Source organism: Miniopterus natalensis, chromosome 10, assembly GCF_054644295.1.
Source record: "Miniopterus natalensis isolate mMinNat1 chromosome 10, mMinNat1.hap1, whole genome shotgun sequence".
Classification (NCBI taxonomy): Eukaryota; Metazoa; Chordata; class Mammalia; order Chiroptera; family Miniopteridae; genus Miniopterus; species Miniopterus natalensis.
The window spans coordinates 28,155,001-28,173,034 of NC_142090.1; the positions used below are offsets into that span (position 1 = coordinate 28,155,001).

At 34.3% G+C, this 18,034-nt stretch overlaps 1 protein-coding gene across 1 annotated transcript in view; it reads left to right on the top strand.

Moving 5' to 3' along the window:
• Positions 1 to 18,034, top strand: part of TFEC (transcription factor EC) — a 66,975-nt gene that overhangs the window by 11,705 nt on the left and 37,236 nt on the right. The window contains exon 2 of the mRNA XM_016201629.2: positions 1,675 to 1,761. Coding sequence (XP_016057115.2) covers positions 1,675 to 1,761 — 87 coding nt within the window. The remainder of the gene's footprint in view (positions 1 to 1,674; positions 1,762 to 18,034) is intronic.

Here is an 18,034-nt window from a genome sequence, read left to right on the forward strand (position 1 = left end):
AGGCTCAGTAACCATATGTGGTTAGTTGCTGCTGTATTAACAGCACAAATATAGGACATTCCCATTATTGGAGAAATTTTTGTAGGACAGCACTGGCCCTAGAGGGTTTTAGAATGTAAGTTTTTGCCCACTTTTCAACTTTATCTAAAACCTCTCTTGCTCTTCCTGACTTACTCTACCCCATTCCCATTGGGCTGCTCACTCAAATAGTCTGAGCTTGTTCCTAACTTAGGGTCTTTGTATCTTTTGATTTCTTTCCAAAGTCTCCTCTTCCCCATGTTATTCATGCTTGTGTTCAAATCTCAGCAAACCCTTCTCTGACCATTTTTAGAACAACACTTCTTTCCATCAAGCTCTATCAACTTCCTGCTTTAATTTCTTCAGACTGCTGTTAAGTTGTTTATTGTGTTTCCTTAATAGAGTTTGAGCTCCATGAGAGCATAGACTTTGTGCTATTTATTTCTATACTTCCAGTATTTACAACAAGGTCTTGACATAAATATTGCTCAATAAATATTTTGTTAAATTAATATATAAATAGTGTTCCAATTTTTGCCATATGACTTTTGGGAGTACCATAGTAGATATTTCTGAACATTTGATTCTCTAAAGTTCTCTGAAATTTTACTTAGAAGATAACATTAACCAAATCATAATATATATATATATATATATCTCCCAGAATTTACTCCTTGTTGTTTCTGCACATCCTGGGAAACAGAGTATTAAAAGTTATATAAATTTAGCATTCTCACTCTGTTTACATCATATTTTAAAATTTCCCTAAACAGACATAATGAGAAGTAAGAGACTTAGTAAAGCTAAAGAGAAGTGAAGGGGCCTGCAAGCATGGTATTTAAAACATATAAGCTTTGTACATCTCCAGCTAAAGTACAGAAAGAAAGAAAAGCTATTTTATAAACGAGTTGAGAGAGTAGAAAGCTTATTTAAATTAGGACTATAGAGCCAGGTTTCCAGGATTTCAATCCTGCCTGTCATTTACTAGCTACAAATTATTAAACTTTATTTTCTCTCAGTTTCTCATCTTTACAATGGACATAATGATAATATCCACTTCATAGAGTTATTGTAAAGATAAAATGAGCTGATGTATACAAAGCAGGTAGAACAGTGCTCAGCACATCTCCTATACTATAGAAATGTTTATCATTACTATTTAAGGTGTCTATTATTGTTATTATATTATTATTATTGGTTATTATGGAAAGCTGAATATTTTTCCATGTAATTAGTATTCATATTTAACCACTGATATTTGGATATCCATCTGTAAGATGCATTCAAAACATTTTAAAAGAAAAATAAGGTTTGTAGGAAGTCATCTTTCTATAGGTTAAGGATATGGGCTGTGGCTTGAGGTACTTTATGATAAACAGTGTACATATGTAGATACTGATTCCAAGGGATTAATCGAGGGTGATGTGCCCAGCCATCACCTTCCAGTTGGTGGATGCAAACGCAAAAAAAAAAAAAAAAGCAACATAAATCAAAGAGTATCTGGATTACCTCATTTTAAGTTCTAAAATAGTCTGGGTTTTAATATACATATAACTTTAAATATTAATGATTACTAAATTTTTTTTCTCCAAATTCAGGATGAAGCACAAATTTTATCATTATACACATTATTCTAAATGTATTATATTTTGCTAGATGGAGAACGTTTTTGAGGATATAATCAGTATGGAATCAAGTTTTAAAGAGAAAGGAACAGACTCTCCTCTGCTAATGCAAGGAACAGTAAGTGTTTCTAGACCTGAGGGGGTCAATGTGGTTGAAATAAATAAAAGCTTCTAATTAAAAAAATTTTTTAATTGCTTAGTAAGTGGTGTTTTCTTCTAAACTTTTGAAACACACACAAGATAACAGATGGATATTAGAAAATATTTATTGGTGGAGAAAAAGATTATATGATATTATTGAGGAAGATAGGTAATAGGGCTTGTACTATCCTATCTGTCTATCTATCTACCTGTCATCTATATATCTACCTATCATCTATCTCTATAAACATCCATTTACTTATATACCTAATCTTCTATAGCATTTTCTATGAATGATTTAATCTTCAGATTTTCTGTTTGAAGCACAGCATATAATCAGATACACTTATAAGTTCATGACTGAATTTTGCTTACTTTACTGTGACTAATAGCTATTAGATTTAGAGGCTCTACACTATGCAGAATAAAGAAAAAGATAGTAATGACAAAAAATATAGCTTTACTTCTGAGAGAATAAATAGAAGTTAAAGATGACCTGAAAAAAGAGAGAATGTGCCTTTAAGGCAAGTCTATGTTGAAATCAGCACAAATTCCTAGAATAATAGGTAATGAAGGGTTGGTACCTTATCTCCTATTTTATTGCTGTTGCCTTCTCATTGCTCATTTATTACTCACTAAAAACATTATCTATAAAGAGTGTGTAAGCTCTTTTCACACATGTTGAAGAGTTATGCTTGGTTTGTTTGTTTATGGTTTTAAACTTTATAGAAACATGAAAAAATATGGAAGAATGTGATAAATTGTTACTTTAAGCATTTCACTTAAAGAAAGTGAATCCTTCCTGACTGCATCATATAGTGTGGATACTGTTCATCAGTAAATCAATGGACTGGGCTATGTTAATGATGTATATCTTAAATTTAAGGCCTTAAAAATTTAGGGAAATTTCTCCTTTTTTCTTTATTAATTCCCAAATAGCTTATCTAAAGAGAGAAGTATCTCTTTCATTTTTTTTCTGATATGCAGCACCTCAACTTTATAATGTCACAAATACTAGTTTTATCTGACAAAGATCAAATGAGGTTTAAAATCTAGTTGTTGGGTTTAATTTCACAGACTCAGGCTATTCTCTTAACCAGTGTTCAACTCTGTGTTTGATGAAATGAAATTAATTTCCTGCAATCTTCTCTTCCTTGAATGTGGTATTTACTTCATTGAAACTCTATATTGAAACATTCTTTTTTGTCAATTATCTTGCTTTCCAAAGACTGCATTGGATGGATTTTTACAAATCAGTGGCAGTGACTATTGGGGATTTGCTTTTGATGTACAGAATGTAGTTTATTAAAGTCTACCTACATAAAGAAACAGCTACTGTTATCCAATCAGCAATCATTGATAATTTTAGATCTACATATCAAACCAAGCAGTGCAATTAGCCCAATATTTATTTAAAAGTTATTATGTGCAAAGCATAATACTTGCACCATAGAAAACAAAAAGTTGAGTAAGACTCGATTGACATGTCAAGAGACCACATGACAGTGGGGTGGTGCAATGAGGCACACCTGAGAGGTAGAGAGGGAAAGTGTATGAATCTTGGTGTTAACCCAGGTTCTAATTTAGACATTGTACAAGTCACATAATCTCTCTCTGCTTTCTTTTTCTGTATTTTGAGAATAATTAAAATATTTATCTTTAAGGCTGTTTAAATTTTAAATTCTAGTCAAATAGTGGCTCTTGAGTTCAGGTGAAGAAGAAACCACCCTAAATTGAGATTTTTTTGAAATGTTTTGTGAAAAAATGATGTTTGAAATATAGTTATAATGGATGGTTAAGAATTTAAGGGTATATATAAAGATAAAGAAGAGTAGAGATAGGAAATCCTGAAGGATTTTTATAGTTCATATGGATAAATATAAAGACTTGCGAGGTTCAGAGGAATGCTTTGATTAAGCATGTTAGCCAGTGAACTCTTGGTTGCAGATAGCAAAGCCTGGATCTATGGGGCTTAAGCATGAAAGGAATTTGTTGGATCTTGTAATCTAAAAATTCCTAAAGTACGTATGCGGGCATCACTCCATAACCTTGCCTTTGTTTTCCTCTGTGCTGACTTTATTCTCAACCATTAAGCAGACACTATCATAGCCTATTCCCAGCTATGCACATAGTTCTTCCTTGCTAACTCAGTTTGTTTGTTTTTTCCTTCAGACATCCACTCCTTCACAAAGAAGAGGAAGTTTTTGATTAATAATGTAAGCCACTTTTGGTGGCTCCATTTCCCTTGTCAGAGATTGTTTTTAGAATTGGCTTGTGTTACACTTCTGGCATTTTGAACAGGTTACTGGGGCCTTCTGGGAAATTCTCTTCAGTCCTTAAATGAGACCCAAGAAAGAAGTTTTTTTTTTGGCTTTTTATGATGTTGTAGGATAATGTGACTTAGTCGTTTACTGCTCAGAAGGTAAATTGAGGAAAAACATAAATAAAGGGAGAAGAAAACTGAGGAGAAATTAGAAGAAATGCTCCCTATATGTCCCGGGAGAATTTTCTTACCTATGGATTTTACATTATGTAAGACTTTTTCTTTATTTTGTAAGCTAACTGTGTCAGGATTTTCTGATTATCATAACTAGATGTATCCTAATGGATACACTTAGCTAGCTTTGACAACCGAAGAGAAGGAGAGCTACTTTTTCCCCTTAGTTCCAGTTAAATTAAAAGAATTATCCTAGGGTAATTATTGGAGCAACTTTTGTCACATATCTATACCTAATTCAACTTCTCTGGGTCTTGGGCCTGCCCTAGAGCTATGGATTGAGCAGCTCCACACAACAAAATACCTAGACTGCGTGAGAACCAGGAGAGCAGGAGTTGTTACCAAAATAAATGTGAATGAATTCTAGTGAGGTTAAACAACAGGTGTCCATTATAGTAAGCTTAAAAAGTAAGGGTATTTACTACTATTAATTATTATTATTAATTTTTCACCTACATTTGAGAGGCAGTTTTTAAGTATATTTTCTCTAGTTCCCATAGAAATCTGCGATGTCTCAGGGGCAGTCTATTGTGTGTGCTCTTAGACACTTTATGGTTCCTTTGCTGTGTGGCCTAAGTAGAAAAACTGGAATGTCAGTTAGCTGAGATTTATCCCAGTCGACTGCACAGAAGCTTAACTAAGAGTCATGTTGTAACTTCTGTTGGTGGGAAACTTAGAAGCTGCTGTTTCATAGCCTGGATTACTTGTGGAGGTTCTTCAAATAAATCTAGGTTAAATGAAAGAGTTCAAGGTTTTCACATCAATTTAGCCAAGGTGTTTCTGATCGAGAAATGAATAGAGTAGATTAGTGACTAGACTCAGAATAATTAAGCAGAAGTTACCTCTCAATTTCTATTTGGTTGACAGATCTAACCACCTGTCAATTAATTCTTATTGCAACAACTATGTAAATAGGATTGAAAAGCATCAAAGAACAAGAAACATTTAAGCAAATTAGTTGTGCTTTCATCAACAACTTACCCTTCCAGTCTTTCACTTTCCTTAGTATGAATGGTATTTTTCTCTTCCCTATTTAGTAGTCATCCCCTCACATGATGATATCCTAGAGCTCATTATAACCAATTTCTCTTCCCGTAACATTTTTATTTTACACTTTTTGGCCATTACATTCTATTTTTTCTAGTGTTCTTACTTCACCAATCATTCAAGCTGTGGAGACTCCATATCAATTGACTCTTTCACTGTTTTCAATAGCTATTACTTCCAACTCACAACATTTTGAAACTTAACCTGCCTAGAGTCTTTGGTCAAGCACCATAACGAATTATTTTGCAAACACTCAACATGTTTTCGGTTTCCTTTATTATTTTCCTGACAAAACTCCAACCCTGGTTAAATCTATCTCTTGTTTTATTCTACATCTTCATCTAAGCAGTGAATGGATAAAATTTTACCACATTGCTCATAGTACTTATCTCAAATGCATCATCAAAATTTCACTGGGGCTCTCACTGCTACCAGATAATACTATCACTATTTCCTGGAAAAAATTTTCCATTAATTAAGACAACTTTTAAATACCTTCTCTTCTCTCCTCAAATCTACATGATTCCTTGTCCATGCTCCATTTTTCAGCTAATTTCTCTTTCACAACAAATTTCAGAGTGAAAATATATGCAATCAAATTAGAACTTAATCATTAGCTTTTTATCACCAATATTACTAAACCACTTATATTTTTATTTTTTTCTGCCATCTCTTCTATAATAATAGAATAATTGTCCCAGCCCATAATCTGAAACCAGCCCTATTACTTGCGTCCTAGATCCCTCTCTTTCTTACCTTCTCAAGCAGTTTCCTTCTCTAAACAGCAACTCTCTCTCCTATATCATCAGTCTATTCTGATCCACAGGATTATAAATATTAGCATTACACTAATCTTAATTAAGACTCTCTAAAAACAAATCAAACAACTCCCTTTGGATACATTTTCTCTCTGGTTACCACACCACTTCATGACTCCCCTTACCTCCAAAATCTTACTGCTTCCATTTTCACCTTGCCTTTGTCTCCACACCACCCATTCTTTACTCTCCGATCAAGCTGTTGTCCCCACACTTCTAAAAGGGATCTTAAAACCAACCAATGTAGAAACCAACAGTAAATTCTCCATTTTAAGCTTACTTGGCTTCTCAGTGTCATTTGCCTTGGTTAACTACTGTCTCTCTCTTCAAGTATTATCAGGAATTCTGTGGCACCATATTTTCTGGGTTTACACCACCTTGCTGGTTCTTTCTCCTACAAGCTATGTTTAATTACTAAAGTGTCCCCAAGCTCAGACTAACAGACCTCTTTTCTCATGTATCTATATATCCTACAGGTAATCTCAACCCATTCCAGCCTAGATTTCTCCCCTATACACTAGATTCATATATCCTACTGCTAACTTGACATCTTTTGTGTTTCTAATAGCACCTCAAACTTAATATGACTGAAAAGAAGCTTTTGTCTACCCCAATCTGCTTTCAGCTCATTTTGAACACCCCTGAAGTAATTTTCTCTCTCCTCTCTCTTACTCCCATACCTCCACACCTATTCTTTCTATAGAGCATCCAAAGTTTCCTGAATTTCACAGCTTCTTATCAACTCCCCTACTGAAGCACTTTTCCAGGCTACCATCATGTCTAACTTGAACTTCAGAAACAGACTCCAACCAACTTCCTAGCTATTTCTTGCCCCTTATAGCTGTTCTTCACACAGTAACAAGAATGATCTTCACAAAGCAAGAATCCAATCATGTTTCTCTTTGCTTAACATTCTATTAACTTCCTGAAATCTTTAGAATGTAATCTAGACACTTTACCATAGTCAGACCTTTAACTTTGGTCTCTGGCCTTCATAGCATTCAACTGCTCCTTGAACAGATAGCGTATTATCATCTTTGGCCCACTGAACTTCCTTTATTTGGCTTGGAATGCTTTTGCTCTAGATGTTTGCATGGAAGCCTCCTTATGCTTCAGATATTTAGTCAATATTACTGTCAGAGAGTCCTTTCACAATCACCCTTGCTAAAAACACCATCTCATCACTCCCTAAATCAATATCTCATTTTAATTCCCTCTGACATTTATGATTTGAGTAATAAAAAATTATCCTCTTTATTACTTTATTTGCCTATGTATTGTGTGCTCCTATTCTAGAAAGTAAAATCCTTGAAAATAATGATTTTGTCTGTCTTGTTCACTGCTGTGTCTGGAGCCTAGAACAGTGCCCTGTTCATTATTTTATTTTCAGCACGCAGCACAATGCCTAGAACATCATAGGTGCTGAGCAAATACATATTAAATACATACTATAAAATTCACACAGGGTATTAAAATTTTTCCTATTATACATTACTATTTAGGAATTTTTAATGGAAAAAAAGCAGCAGCAACAAGGATAACAACAATAATAATAGCTATTAAGCCTTGGGAACTTATGTGACAAGGACTGGGCGAAAGCTTTTTGTGAAAAATTGCATTTAATTAACACAACAAACCTATGCAATAGAGACTATTATTACCTATTATCAGTTTACAAATGAGGAAAGAGGCTTAGAGAAATTCAGCAAGTCACTCAAGTTTATAGTTAGTGAACCATAGGGAAGGAGTTTGAATCAAGTCCTGCATGATTCCAAATGCAACAATTCTACCCACTATGTTGTGCTTGCAGCTTCAGAGGAAGCTGTTTCATAGAACTGTAGAATCTTAGTATTTGAAGGGACATTAGACTGATCTGATTATCTGTCACACTCCAGCTGAATGATTGTTTAACCTCTGCATTTAGATATGTTTCCCTCTAATTTCCACCCATTGGTCTAGTCTCACCCCTTCCTTTCAGTGACATGGTTGTGCATAGTAACTAATTTGTTTTATCATATATAGCTGTTTTTCAATCAGGTATGTAAATGCTGGTTGCACTTGACAATTTCAGTAAACTGTTATAGTTCATTCCAGAGACAAGGACTGAGTAAATATTAACCACCTCCTATGCTTGGTTGGAACTTGAAAGGAGTGCATAACATCAACAAGCAAGCTTTTCTCTATCACATTCTAGACCAGATTAATCTTAAAGTCCAAGGAAGAACCAAAGTCCACCTTAGTGTGGACCTTTCTGCACTCCTCTCCTGGTTATTGTTTGCAAGTTTAAGGAAAAGAAAATGATGAAGGAGAAAGAGAAAACCATTGCTATTGTGAAGGTTATAGACACTTCAAAGTTAAAACTGGTGAGCAAGTACATTTTGGCATTCTTTCAATGTTTGGAGATGGAACTACCATGAATATTGAAAGTAAACTTTATAAACTAATAGTGAAATAAGGAATGTAGAAACTGAGCTTTGAAATGTGTAATGTCTAATCCATTGTATTAACAAACTTGTTTACTGACAAAATAGTTTTAGGTGCTTGGAGTGCAGTAAGCACTTTTTAATAGTCTAGTAAAAAAAAATATTAAAAATAAAATAATGTTTTATCATGACTATTTTATCAAAAAGTGAGAGTTATACTAATTTTTATTGCAGTGTTTACATTAAATTAATAACAGTTCTTTATTAGTTTAGAACTAAATAGATTATATGCATATAAAACGTATGATCAAAATTATTTATAAGTCACCATTCTCCTTTTTGTATTTTATCTTTTCTATTTGAGTTATAAGCCAGACAAGAACAAGGGATCTCCCACTCCTGCCCCACATATTATTTTTATTCACTCAGAATAGAACAAAAGTAATAATAACTCAGTGGGACTTCTCTGTTCAATGTTTGCCATTCAAACCTCGTAGCTTTTCTTTAGCAAATAAAGTTAGAGGGAAATCAACCATGTGTGCCTTGAAACGGAAAAAAAATCTGATTTATTAATTTAAGTGAATAAATACCCCAAAGGACAGAAAATATTCTTTAAGTGCCAGTTTTTCAAGTATGCATACATAGTGTGGTATTAGCTCCTCTACTGTGCTCCCTCTTTATACCTGAAGTTTATCTTGTTTTTTATCTACAGTTATATTGTCTAATAGTCTCATGCTCACTTTGATCATTTTAGGTTCACAAATGAATGTCTTCACAGGAAGTCAAAATAGAAGATCAAAACCACTCAAATGTTTCTGTTTCCCATAAAGCTCACACTAAATATATAGTATAGATAGATATATATCACACATACACATACATATGTCAGGGTTCAGAGTTTTTATTTTCCTTTTACTATTTATATTGAAAAATATCTGTAAATATTATATATATATATAATATAACCTTTCCTTATATGTTAAAATGTGCAATGTGCATACAGTTTTTGGCACATCCTATATATATATATTTTGGCAAATCTTTATATATATATAAAGATTTTATTTCCTTATATGTATAGTACCTATAATGATATTATCTGGGAGATAGCTATATCACACACATTCACAAATGTAGACTATATATAATACATATATATATATATCATATGTATACATATATACAAATGTATCACAAGAAAATTCTCTGGATTTCAGATAGTTTTCAGAAATATGGTGAGTATATACTATGGTGCCCTCTCTCTTGTTGAATGATATAAGTGAATAGGGGTAGAACAATAAACATAAATTAAAATTTTAAGTTATGGACAGGTTAATTAGTCTTATAATATTTTGGTGAAGAAAAATAAACCAGGCTGCTATGAGAAAGTGTGTTAGAGATGGTTTGGACCTTAAATTGAGGCTTATAACACAGGTTGGATTTTGATACTTAGTGAAGGAACGAGGACGTTTGTGGTACAGAAAACAGCAATTGGAAAGAATAAAACTGAGAAAATATAGTCCAGTGGATTCCAACTTTTTTGGGTATTCCAAACATTTCTCACCATTAAAAATGTTAAGGCAAAGACCCATCACAATTGGGTTGGTAGTGAAGAATACAGCCTTTGTGTCACAGACCTAGGTTTGGGTCCCAAGCCCCCTATTTATATATCTGTATGGCCTTGAGATAACAACAGTTTTTTAGAATTTTACTTATTTTATTTTTAAAGTAGGAACTATGATACTTACCTCATAGAGTTGTTATAAAGATTACTGGAGATATTATTATTATAAAACATGTTTAGCTTAATAGCTGGCAAAAAATACTCAACTCTCTATGACACAGTATATATGTTATGATAATAACATATTACATATAACATATAATAACATATTATTATCATAACATATATATGCTATGATAATGTTTATATTTTATTATCTTTAAAATTTTTTCTATATATGAATTCATAGATTCCTCATGGCAAAATTGTTTCCCCTACCCTCTCCCTCCTGGAGTCTGAAATCTTTTGTTGGAATCCATGGCTTAGGGTATGTGTATGTGGTGATGAGAAATCATTAAAAACTTGAGAGCAGTGGTAAATAATGTTGGCTAGATAATGCAGGGCTACTTAATAAGATTCTGAAGGCTAGATAAAAGACTTTGAGCTTAATATGAGTTAAAGGGGAGATATTTTATACTTTAGATTTTGAGCTGGAAAAAATCAGAGGAAGTTGTATATTTTAAGCATGAGTTGGTCTGAGAGGGGCAGTTGGGAATTAATTGAAAGGAATGAAGGGATACTAGATGAAGGGACATAATTTAGGCTTAGGGCCATGAGGATCTTGAGATACAAGAATAGAGAAGAACATTTAAACTGAAAATGATTTAAAGAAAAAAATTGTCAAAATTGTCAAAACTGTATAGAAAAGGAAAAGGGAAAAACAGTCAGAAAAACATGTGGAATTTAGGTGAGATGACTTATGTTACCCTTTAGTGTGTTTGGCCTAATAAGAGTAAATGGATATATGAACATTTTCATAGTTCACTCAGATGTTTTTACAATAATTTTGGACCTAAATTTTATTTTCTCATATGGAAGCACTGATTTTAAATATAGGCAAAGCTACAGTTTTCTAGGATTTTGAAAAATAATTATTTTCTCAAAGACTAAGAGTTTTATCATAATGGGGTTAAATTTCATCAGATAATTTTTCTGAATTTATTGAGATGATCGAAGATTCATTTTCCTCTTTTAACATCATAAAATGTATTTATGGGAAATCTAACTTGATTATAACAAGTTATCCTGTTAAATTTTCTTGGATTCATATTGCTAATAAAATTTTGCTTAATTTTTATAGTCAGAAGAGAAGAGGTCCTCCAACTTTTCTTTTTTATAGTGTCTTGTATGATTTAAATCTCATTGAATTGGAACATATTCCCTCTTGTCTCTGTTGTCTGGAAATGTTTGTGCATTGTTAGAATAATGTTTTTCTTGAAAATGTAACACTTTTGCCCATAAAACCATCATGTCCAGATTTTGTGTATGCTATGTGTTCGAAGTTTATTTTGATATCTTCAGTAATGAAAAAACTATTCAAGCTATTAATTAGTTCTTCAGTCAGTCCTACTAAATAATATTTTTCAAGAAATTTATGCACTTTGTCTAAGCATTCACAAGCACTGGCAAATTATTGGGGGTAATATCCCTTATTACCTTTAAAATTTTTTCTTTTTACATATATCTTTATTGATTTCAGAGAGAGGAAGGGAGAGGGAGGGAGTTGAAACATCAATGATGAGAGAGTTGTCATTGATCAGCTGTCTCCTGCAAGCCCCCTACTGGGGACTGAGCACGAAACCCCGGCATGTGCCTTCATCGGGAATCGAACAGAGATCTCCTGGATCATAGGCCGATGTTCAACCACTGAGCCATGCCCAGCCAGGCTCTTATTACCTTTTAAATTGTGGTAAAAATGTACATAAAATTTGCCATTATATACAGTTTAAAGTGTACAATTCAATGACATTAAGTAAATGCACAATGCTGTGCAACCATCAACATTGTTTTCAGGGTTTTTTCATCATCTGAAAGAGAAACTGCATCCATTAAACAATAGCCACCTATTTCCCTCTACCCCTCAACCTGTAATAATTTCTTTTCTACTTTCTGTCTGCATGAATTTTCCTAATTTGGTACCTCTTATGAATGGAATCATGTAATATTTGCTTTTTTTTTTCTGTCTAGCCTATTTTACTTAGCATAATATTTTCAAGATTCATCCATGTTGTAGCATGTATCAGGATTTCATTTCTTTATCAGGCTTTACAATATTTCCTTATAATGTATATACACATTTTGTTTATCCATTCATCTATTAATGGGCATTTATGTTGTTTCCAATTTTGGCTACTGTGAACAGTGTTGGTACAAACATTGGTGTGTAAGTATCTGTTTAGGTCTCTGCTTTTAATTCTTTTTGGTATAAGCTTAGAGGTGGAATTGCTGGTCATATGGTAATTCTACGTTGAACTTTTTGAGGAAATATACTGTTTTCCACAATGGCTACATCATTTTACTCTCTCAGTGGCAATGCTTGAGGGTTCCAATTTCTCCATATCGTCACCTATGCTTGTTATTTTCCTTTCATTTGATAAGTCATCTTAATAAGTGTAAACTGTTATCTCATTTTTTTTTTAAGATAACAATTTTTTTTTTTTACTTTAATTTTTATTGTTGACACTATTGCAGATGTCTCCAATTATCACCCCTTTCGCCCTCCTCCACCCAGTCCTCACCCTACTCCCTTGGCCATCACCACACTTTTGTCTGTGTCCATGGACTATGCATATATGTTCTTTAGCTAATCATTTCACCTTTCTTTATCCAGTCTCGTTACCACTCTCCCCTCTGGCATTTGTCAGTTTGTTCCATGTCCTATGCGTCCAGCTTTAATTTGTTCATCAGTTTATATATTCTTCATTAGATTCCACATATTAGAGAGAGTATATGGTATTTTTCTTTCTCTGACTGGCTTATTTTCTTTCTCTGACTGGCTTATTTTATCTCCAGGTCCATCCATGCTTATGCAAAGGGTAAGAGTTCCTTCTGTTTTACAGCTGCATAGTATTCCATGGTGTAAATATACCACAGCTTTTTTATCCACTCAGCTACTGATGGGAACTTTGCTCTTTCCAGATCTTGGCTATTGTAAATAAGGCTGCTAAGAACATAGGGGTGCATATATTCATTCTGACTAGTGTTTTGGGATCCTTAGGACATATACCCAGAAGTGAGATTACTGGGTCAAAAGGCAATTCCATTTTTAATTTTTTGAGGAAACATCATACTGTTTTCCACAGTGGTAGCACCAGTCTACATTCCCAGCAACAGTGGACTGGGTTCCCTTTTTTCCACCTCCTCTCTAGCACTTGTTGTTTGTTGATTTATTGATAGTAGCCATTCTGACAGTTGTGCAGTGATACTTCATTTTAGTCTTAATTTACATCTTTCTGATCATTAGTGACTTTTAGCATTTTTTCATAGGTCTATTGGCCCTCTTATTTGGAGAAGTGTCTATTCAGGTTCTTTGACGATTTTTAAATTTGATTATTTGTCTACTTTTTTTTTGAGTTGTATAAGTTCTTTATATATTTTGGAGATTAACCTCTTATCAGATGACTCATTGGTAAATACATTCTTTCATAGGGTGGGTTCCCTTTTTGTTTTGTTGATGGTTTCATTTGCTGTGTAGAAGCTTTTTAGTTTGAAGGAGTACTGTTTGCTTATTTTTTCCTGGGTTTTCCTGACCCTCCAAGGCTTCTCAGCAAAAATATTGCTACAAAAGATGTCTGAGATTTTACTGCCTAGGTTTTCTTCTAAGATTTTTATGGTTTCCTAACTTATTTTAAGTCATTCACCTATTTGGGCTTATTCTTGTTTATAGTGTAAGTTGGAGGTTCAGTTTCATTTTTTTTGCTTGTACCTGTCCAATTACTCAACACCACATACCGAAGATACTGTTTTTATTCCATTGTATGCTCTTGCCTTCCTTGTCAAATATTAACTTACTTTAAAGGACATGAGTTGATTTCTGGGATTTCTATTTTGTTCCTTTGATCTATATGCCTCCTCTTATGCTAGTACCAGGCTGTTTTGATTACATTCGCTTTGTAGTATAGTTTGATAGCGGGTATTGTGATACCTCCAACTTTGTTCTTTTTTCTCAAGATTGCTGCAGCTATTTGGGGTCTTTTTTGTTTCCATATAAATTTAATAGGAATTGTATTGAATCTATAGATTGATTTGAGTAGTATGGACATTTTAATGATGTTAATTCTTTCAATCCATGAACATGGTATATGCTTCCATTTGTTAGCATCTTCCTCAATTTCTTTAATGTTCTACAGTTTTCTGAGTAAATGGAATTGTTTTCTTAGTATCTCTCTCTGAGAGTTTATTATTGGTGTATAAAAATGCCACCCATTTCTGGATATTAATTTTGTATGTGTTAGGGTTTGGGCTAGTGACAGAGGCTGTGAAAGATTTCAAAACTAAAAGGAGAGATACAGAGAGAAAGTTTATTTCCCCACAAAGGGGAAGGGGCCAGTGCATTGCTAATCAATACAAGGGCAAGAAACAAAAGACCCAACCTGCTTTTAAGCAGGTACGATTGCTAGGCAACAAGGAAGGAGGAGTTTGGGTTGTCTTGAGATTTTGGGTTGTTATGTGTTCAGTTTCATTTGTTTCCAGATACCAGGGAGGTTGTCTTGAAAAGTTACACTTTGTTTGCTTTCCAGGAAACAATCTAGCAGATGTCTTAGGGAGGTGTCTTATCAGTATTTTTCCCAAGCCTATAAAATGTGCTTGGAGCAAAAGTTATGAAGAGCTCAAAAGAGGCTTGTTTGAAGGAGAGAAGGAAAGAGAACTTTCTACTAACTAGAGACTCCTTGGTGTGAATTATGCCTGAGTTGTGAAAATATCAAGGAGGAGGAAGATGCAAGAATGTAGCTCTTGCCTTACCCAGTTTGGCTCAGTGGTTAGAGAGTTGGTCCACAGACTGAAGGGTCCCAGGTTCGATTCCGGCCAGAGGCATGTATCTCAGTTGCAGGCTCAATCCCTGGCACCTATTGGGGCACATGCAGGAGGCAACCAATCTATGTGTTTCTCTCACATCAGTGTTTCTCTCTCTCCCACTCTCTGAAAAGCAATGGAAAAAATATCCTCAAGTAAGAATAAAAAAAAATGTAGTCTTGAGAATAGTTTATCTTGGATAGCAATTTGAACAAAGGAGCTGTTTGGATCAGAGAAGCCAGAAATCTTGGGGTTTAATTATCAGGTGCTCTCATAAATTGTGGAAGGCCATAGCAAAGAAAAAAAGGGCCTCTCTTTCTGGCATTACAGCATCCTGCTACTTTGCCAAATTCACTTATTAGATCTCATAATTTTTTGTGGAGTCTTTAGGGTTTTCTATGTAAAGTATCATATCATCTGCAAAAAAATGAGTTTTACTTTCTCTTATCCAATTTGGATGCCTTTTATTTTTTCATCTTGTCTGATCATTGTAGCCATGAATTCCAGCACTATGTTGAATAAGAAGTTTTTTTTTAGCTTTATCATTATTGTTGTATTACAGATATCCTTCTTTTCTCCCCCATTGATCTCCTCCACTCCACATCCACCCCTCCCCAGGCCTTCACCACACTATTGTCTGTGTCCATGGGTTATGCATATAAGCATATAAGTTCTTTCATTAACCTTTTGCCACTCACTCCCCCCACCCCCACCTTCCCACTGAGATTCGTCAGTCTGTTCCATGCTTCTATGTCTCTGGAACTATTTTGTTCCTCAGTCTATTTTGTTTATTAGATTCCACATATGAGTGAGACCATGTAAAACTGAATCAGGAAGAATCAAAAAACCTGAATAGGCTTATAACAACTGATGAAATCGAAGCAGTAATAGAAAAACTCCAAGCAAACAAAACCCCTGATCTGGACGGCTTTACAAAGGAGCTTTCTAGTTCTTTAAGTTGTAGGGTTTCATAGTTTACTAAAAATTTTTCTTACTTTTTGAAGTTGGCCTATAGTGCTATGAACTTCCCTCTTAAGACTGCTTTCACTGTGTCCCATAGATTTTGGGTTGTTATGTGTTCATTTTCATTTGTTTCCAGGAACTTTTTGATTTCTTTCTTGATCTTATAGGTAACTCATTCATTGTTTAATAACATGCTATTTAGCTTCCATGTGTTTGAATGTTTTTGAGTGTTTTTACTGTAGTTGATTTGCAATTTCAGGCCATTGTGATAGGAGATGCTTGATGTGATTTCAATCTTCTTGAAGTGGTAAAGACTTGTTTTGTGTCCTAACATGTAGTCTATCTTTGAGAATGACCCATGTGCATTTGAGAGGAATGTATATTCTGCAACTTTGTGGTGAAATGTTTTGTAAATATCAATTAAATCCATCTGACCTAGAGTGTCATTGAGAGTCACTGTTTCTGTGTTGATTTTTTTATCTGGAGGATCTATCCAAGGAAGCCAGTGGGGTGTTAAAGTCCATGACTATGACTGTATTGCTGATCTCTCCCTTAAAGTCCTTAAGGTTATTATTGATAGGTCCTTATTTATTGACATTTTAATTCTTTATGCCTATGTTCTTCTATTTCTTATTATTACAGAGGTCCCTTTAACATTTTCTGCAATGCTGGTTTGGTGGTGATAAACTCATTTAGCTTTTTTTTTTTTTTTGGTGTGGAAAGCTCTTTATTTCACCATCTATTTTGAATGATAGCCTTGCTGGGTAGAGTAGTCTTGGTTTCAGATCCTTGTTTTGCATTATTTTGAATAATTCATACCATTCCCTTCTGGTCTGTAGAGTTTCTGAAGAGAAGTCAGCTGACAGCCTTATGGGAGCTCCTTTGTAGGTAACAGATTTCTTTTCTCTTGCTGTGTTTAAGATTTTCTCTTCACCTTAAAATGTTGGCATTTTAATTATGATGTGTGGGCCTCTGGATTCTTCTTGCTTGGGACTCTGTGCCTCCTGAACTTGTCTGACTTTTTCCTTCACCAGGTTAAGGAAGTTTTCTGTCATTATTTCTTCAAACAAAATCTCTACCCCTTACTTTTTCTCTTTCCTTCCTGGCACTCTTATGATGCAAATATTGTTACTTTTCATGTTTTCCCAGACCTCCCTTAAACTTTCCTCCTGTTTTTTAATTGTTTTTTCTTTTTGGATCTCTGATTGAGTGATTTTTTTCTACCCTGTCTTCTAATTCTCTGGTCTGATCCTCACCTTCCTCTAATTTTCTATTTATTCCTTCTAATATATTCTTTATCTCTGCTATGTCATTCTTCATTTCTGACTGGTAATTTTTCATAGTTTCCATATCTTTTTTTCATACTGTTGAGCATCCTTAAAATCAATATTTGAACTGTATACCTGATAGATTCCTTATCTCCATTTTATTTAGCTCTATTTCTGGAGACTTCCCTTGTTCTTCCATTTGGGGCTTTTTTGTTTCCCAAATTTTGACTTTCTATTTGGGTTTGTTTCTGTGTATTAGGTAGGCCTGCTACTACTCAGTCTTTTTGGATGGTTTTTGGTGCAGGCGACTGTCAGACGGTCTTTGTGACTGTCCTGAGTACCTTCTTTGGAACTATCAACAACCCGTGACTTGAAGTCTCTTCCATGGGGGTTGAATGTGTTTTGGCAAGGTACACACCAAAGTCTGCTTTTCCAAGGCTCAGGTCCAGAAGCAGATCAGGTAGACTCAAAGCAAGCTGAGGTCTGTTTCTGCCAGTAGGCTGATTAACCTGATTTTTAAAATGAGCCTTAGGCTATAGAAACACCATGGGGTAGGGTGAGGGGTTTTCCAGCAGGATGAAGCAATTGTTTCTCCCTCAGGCAAAAGCTACTTGGAAGGTAATATCTGCCTGTGAAGGATGTCCTCCACAGTATGGG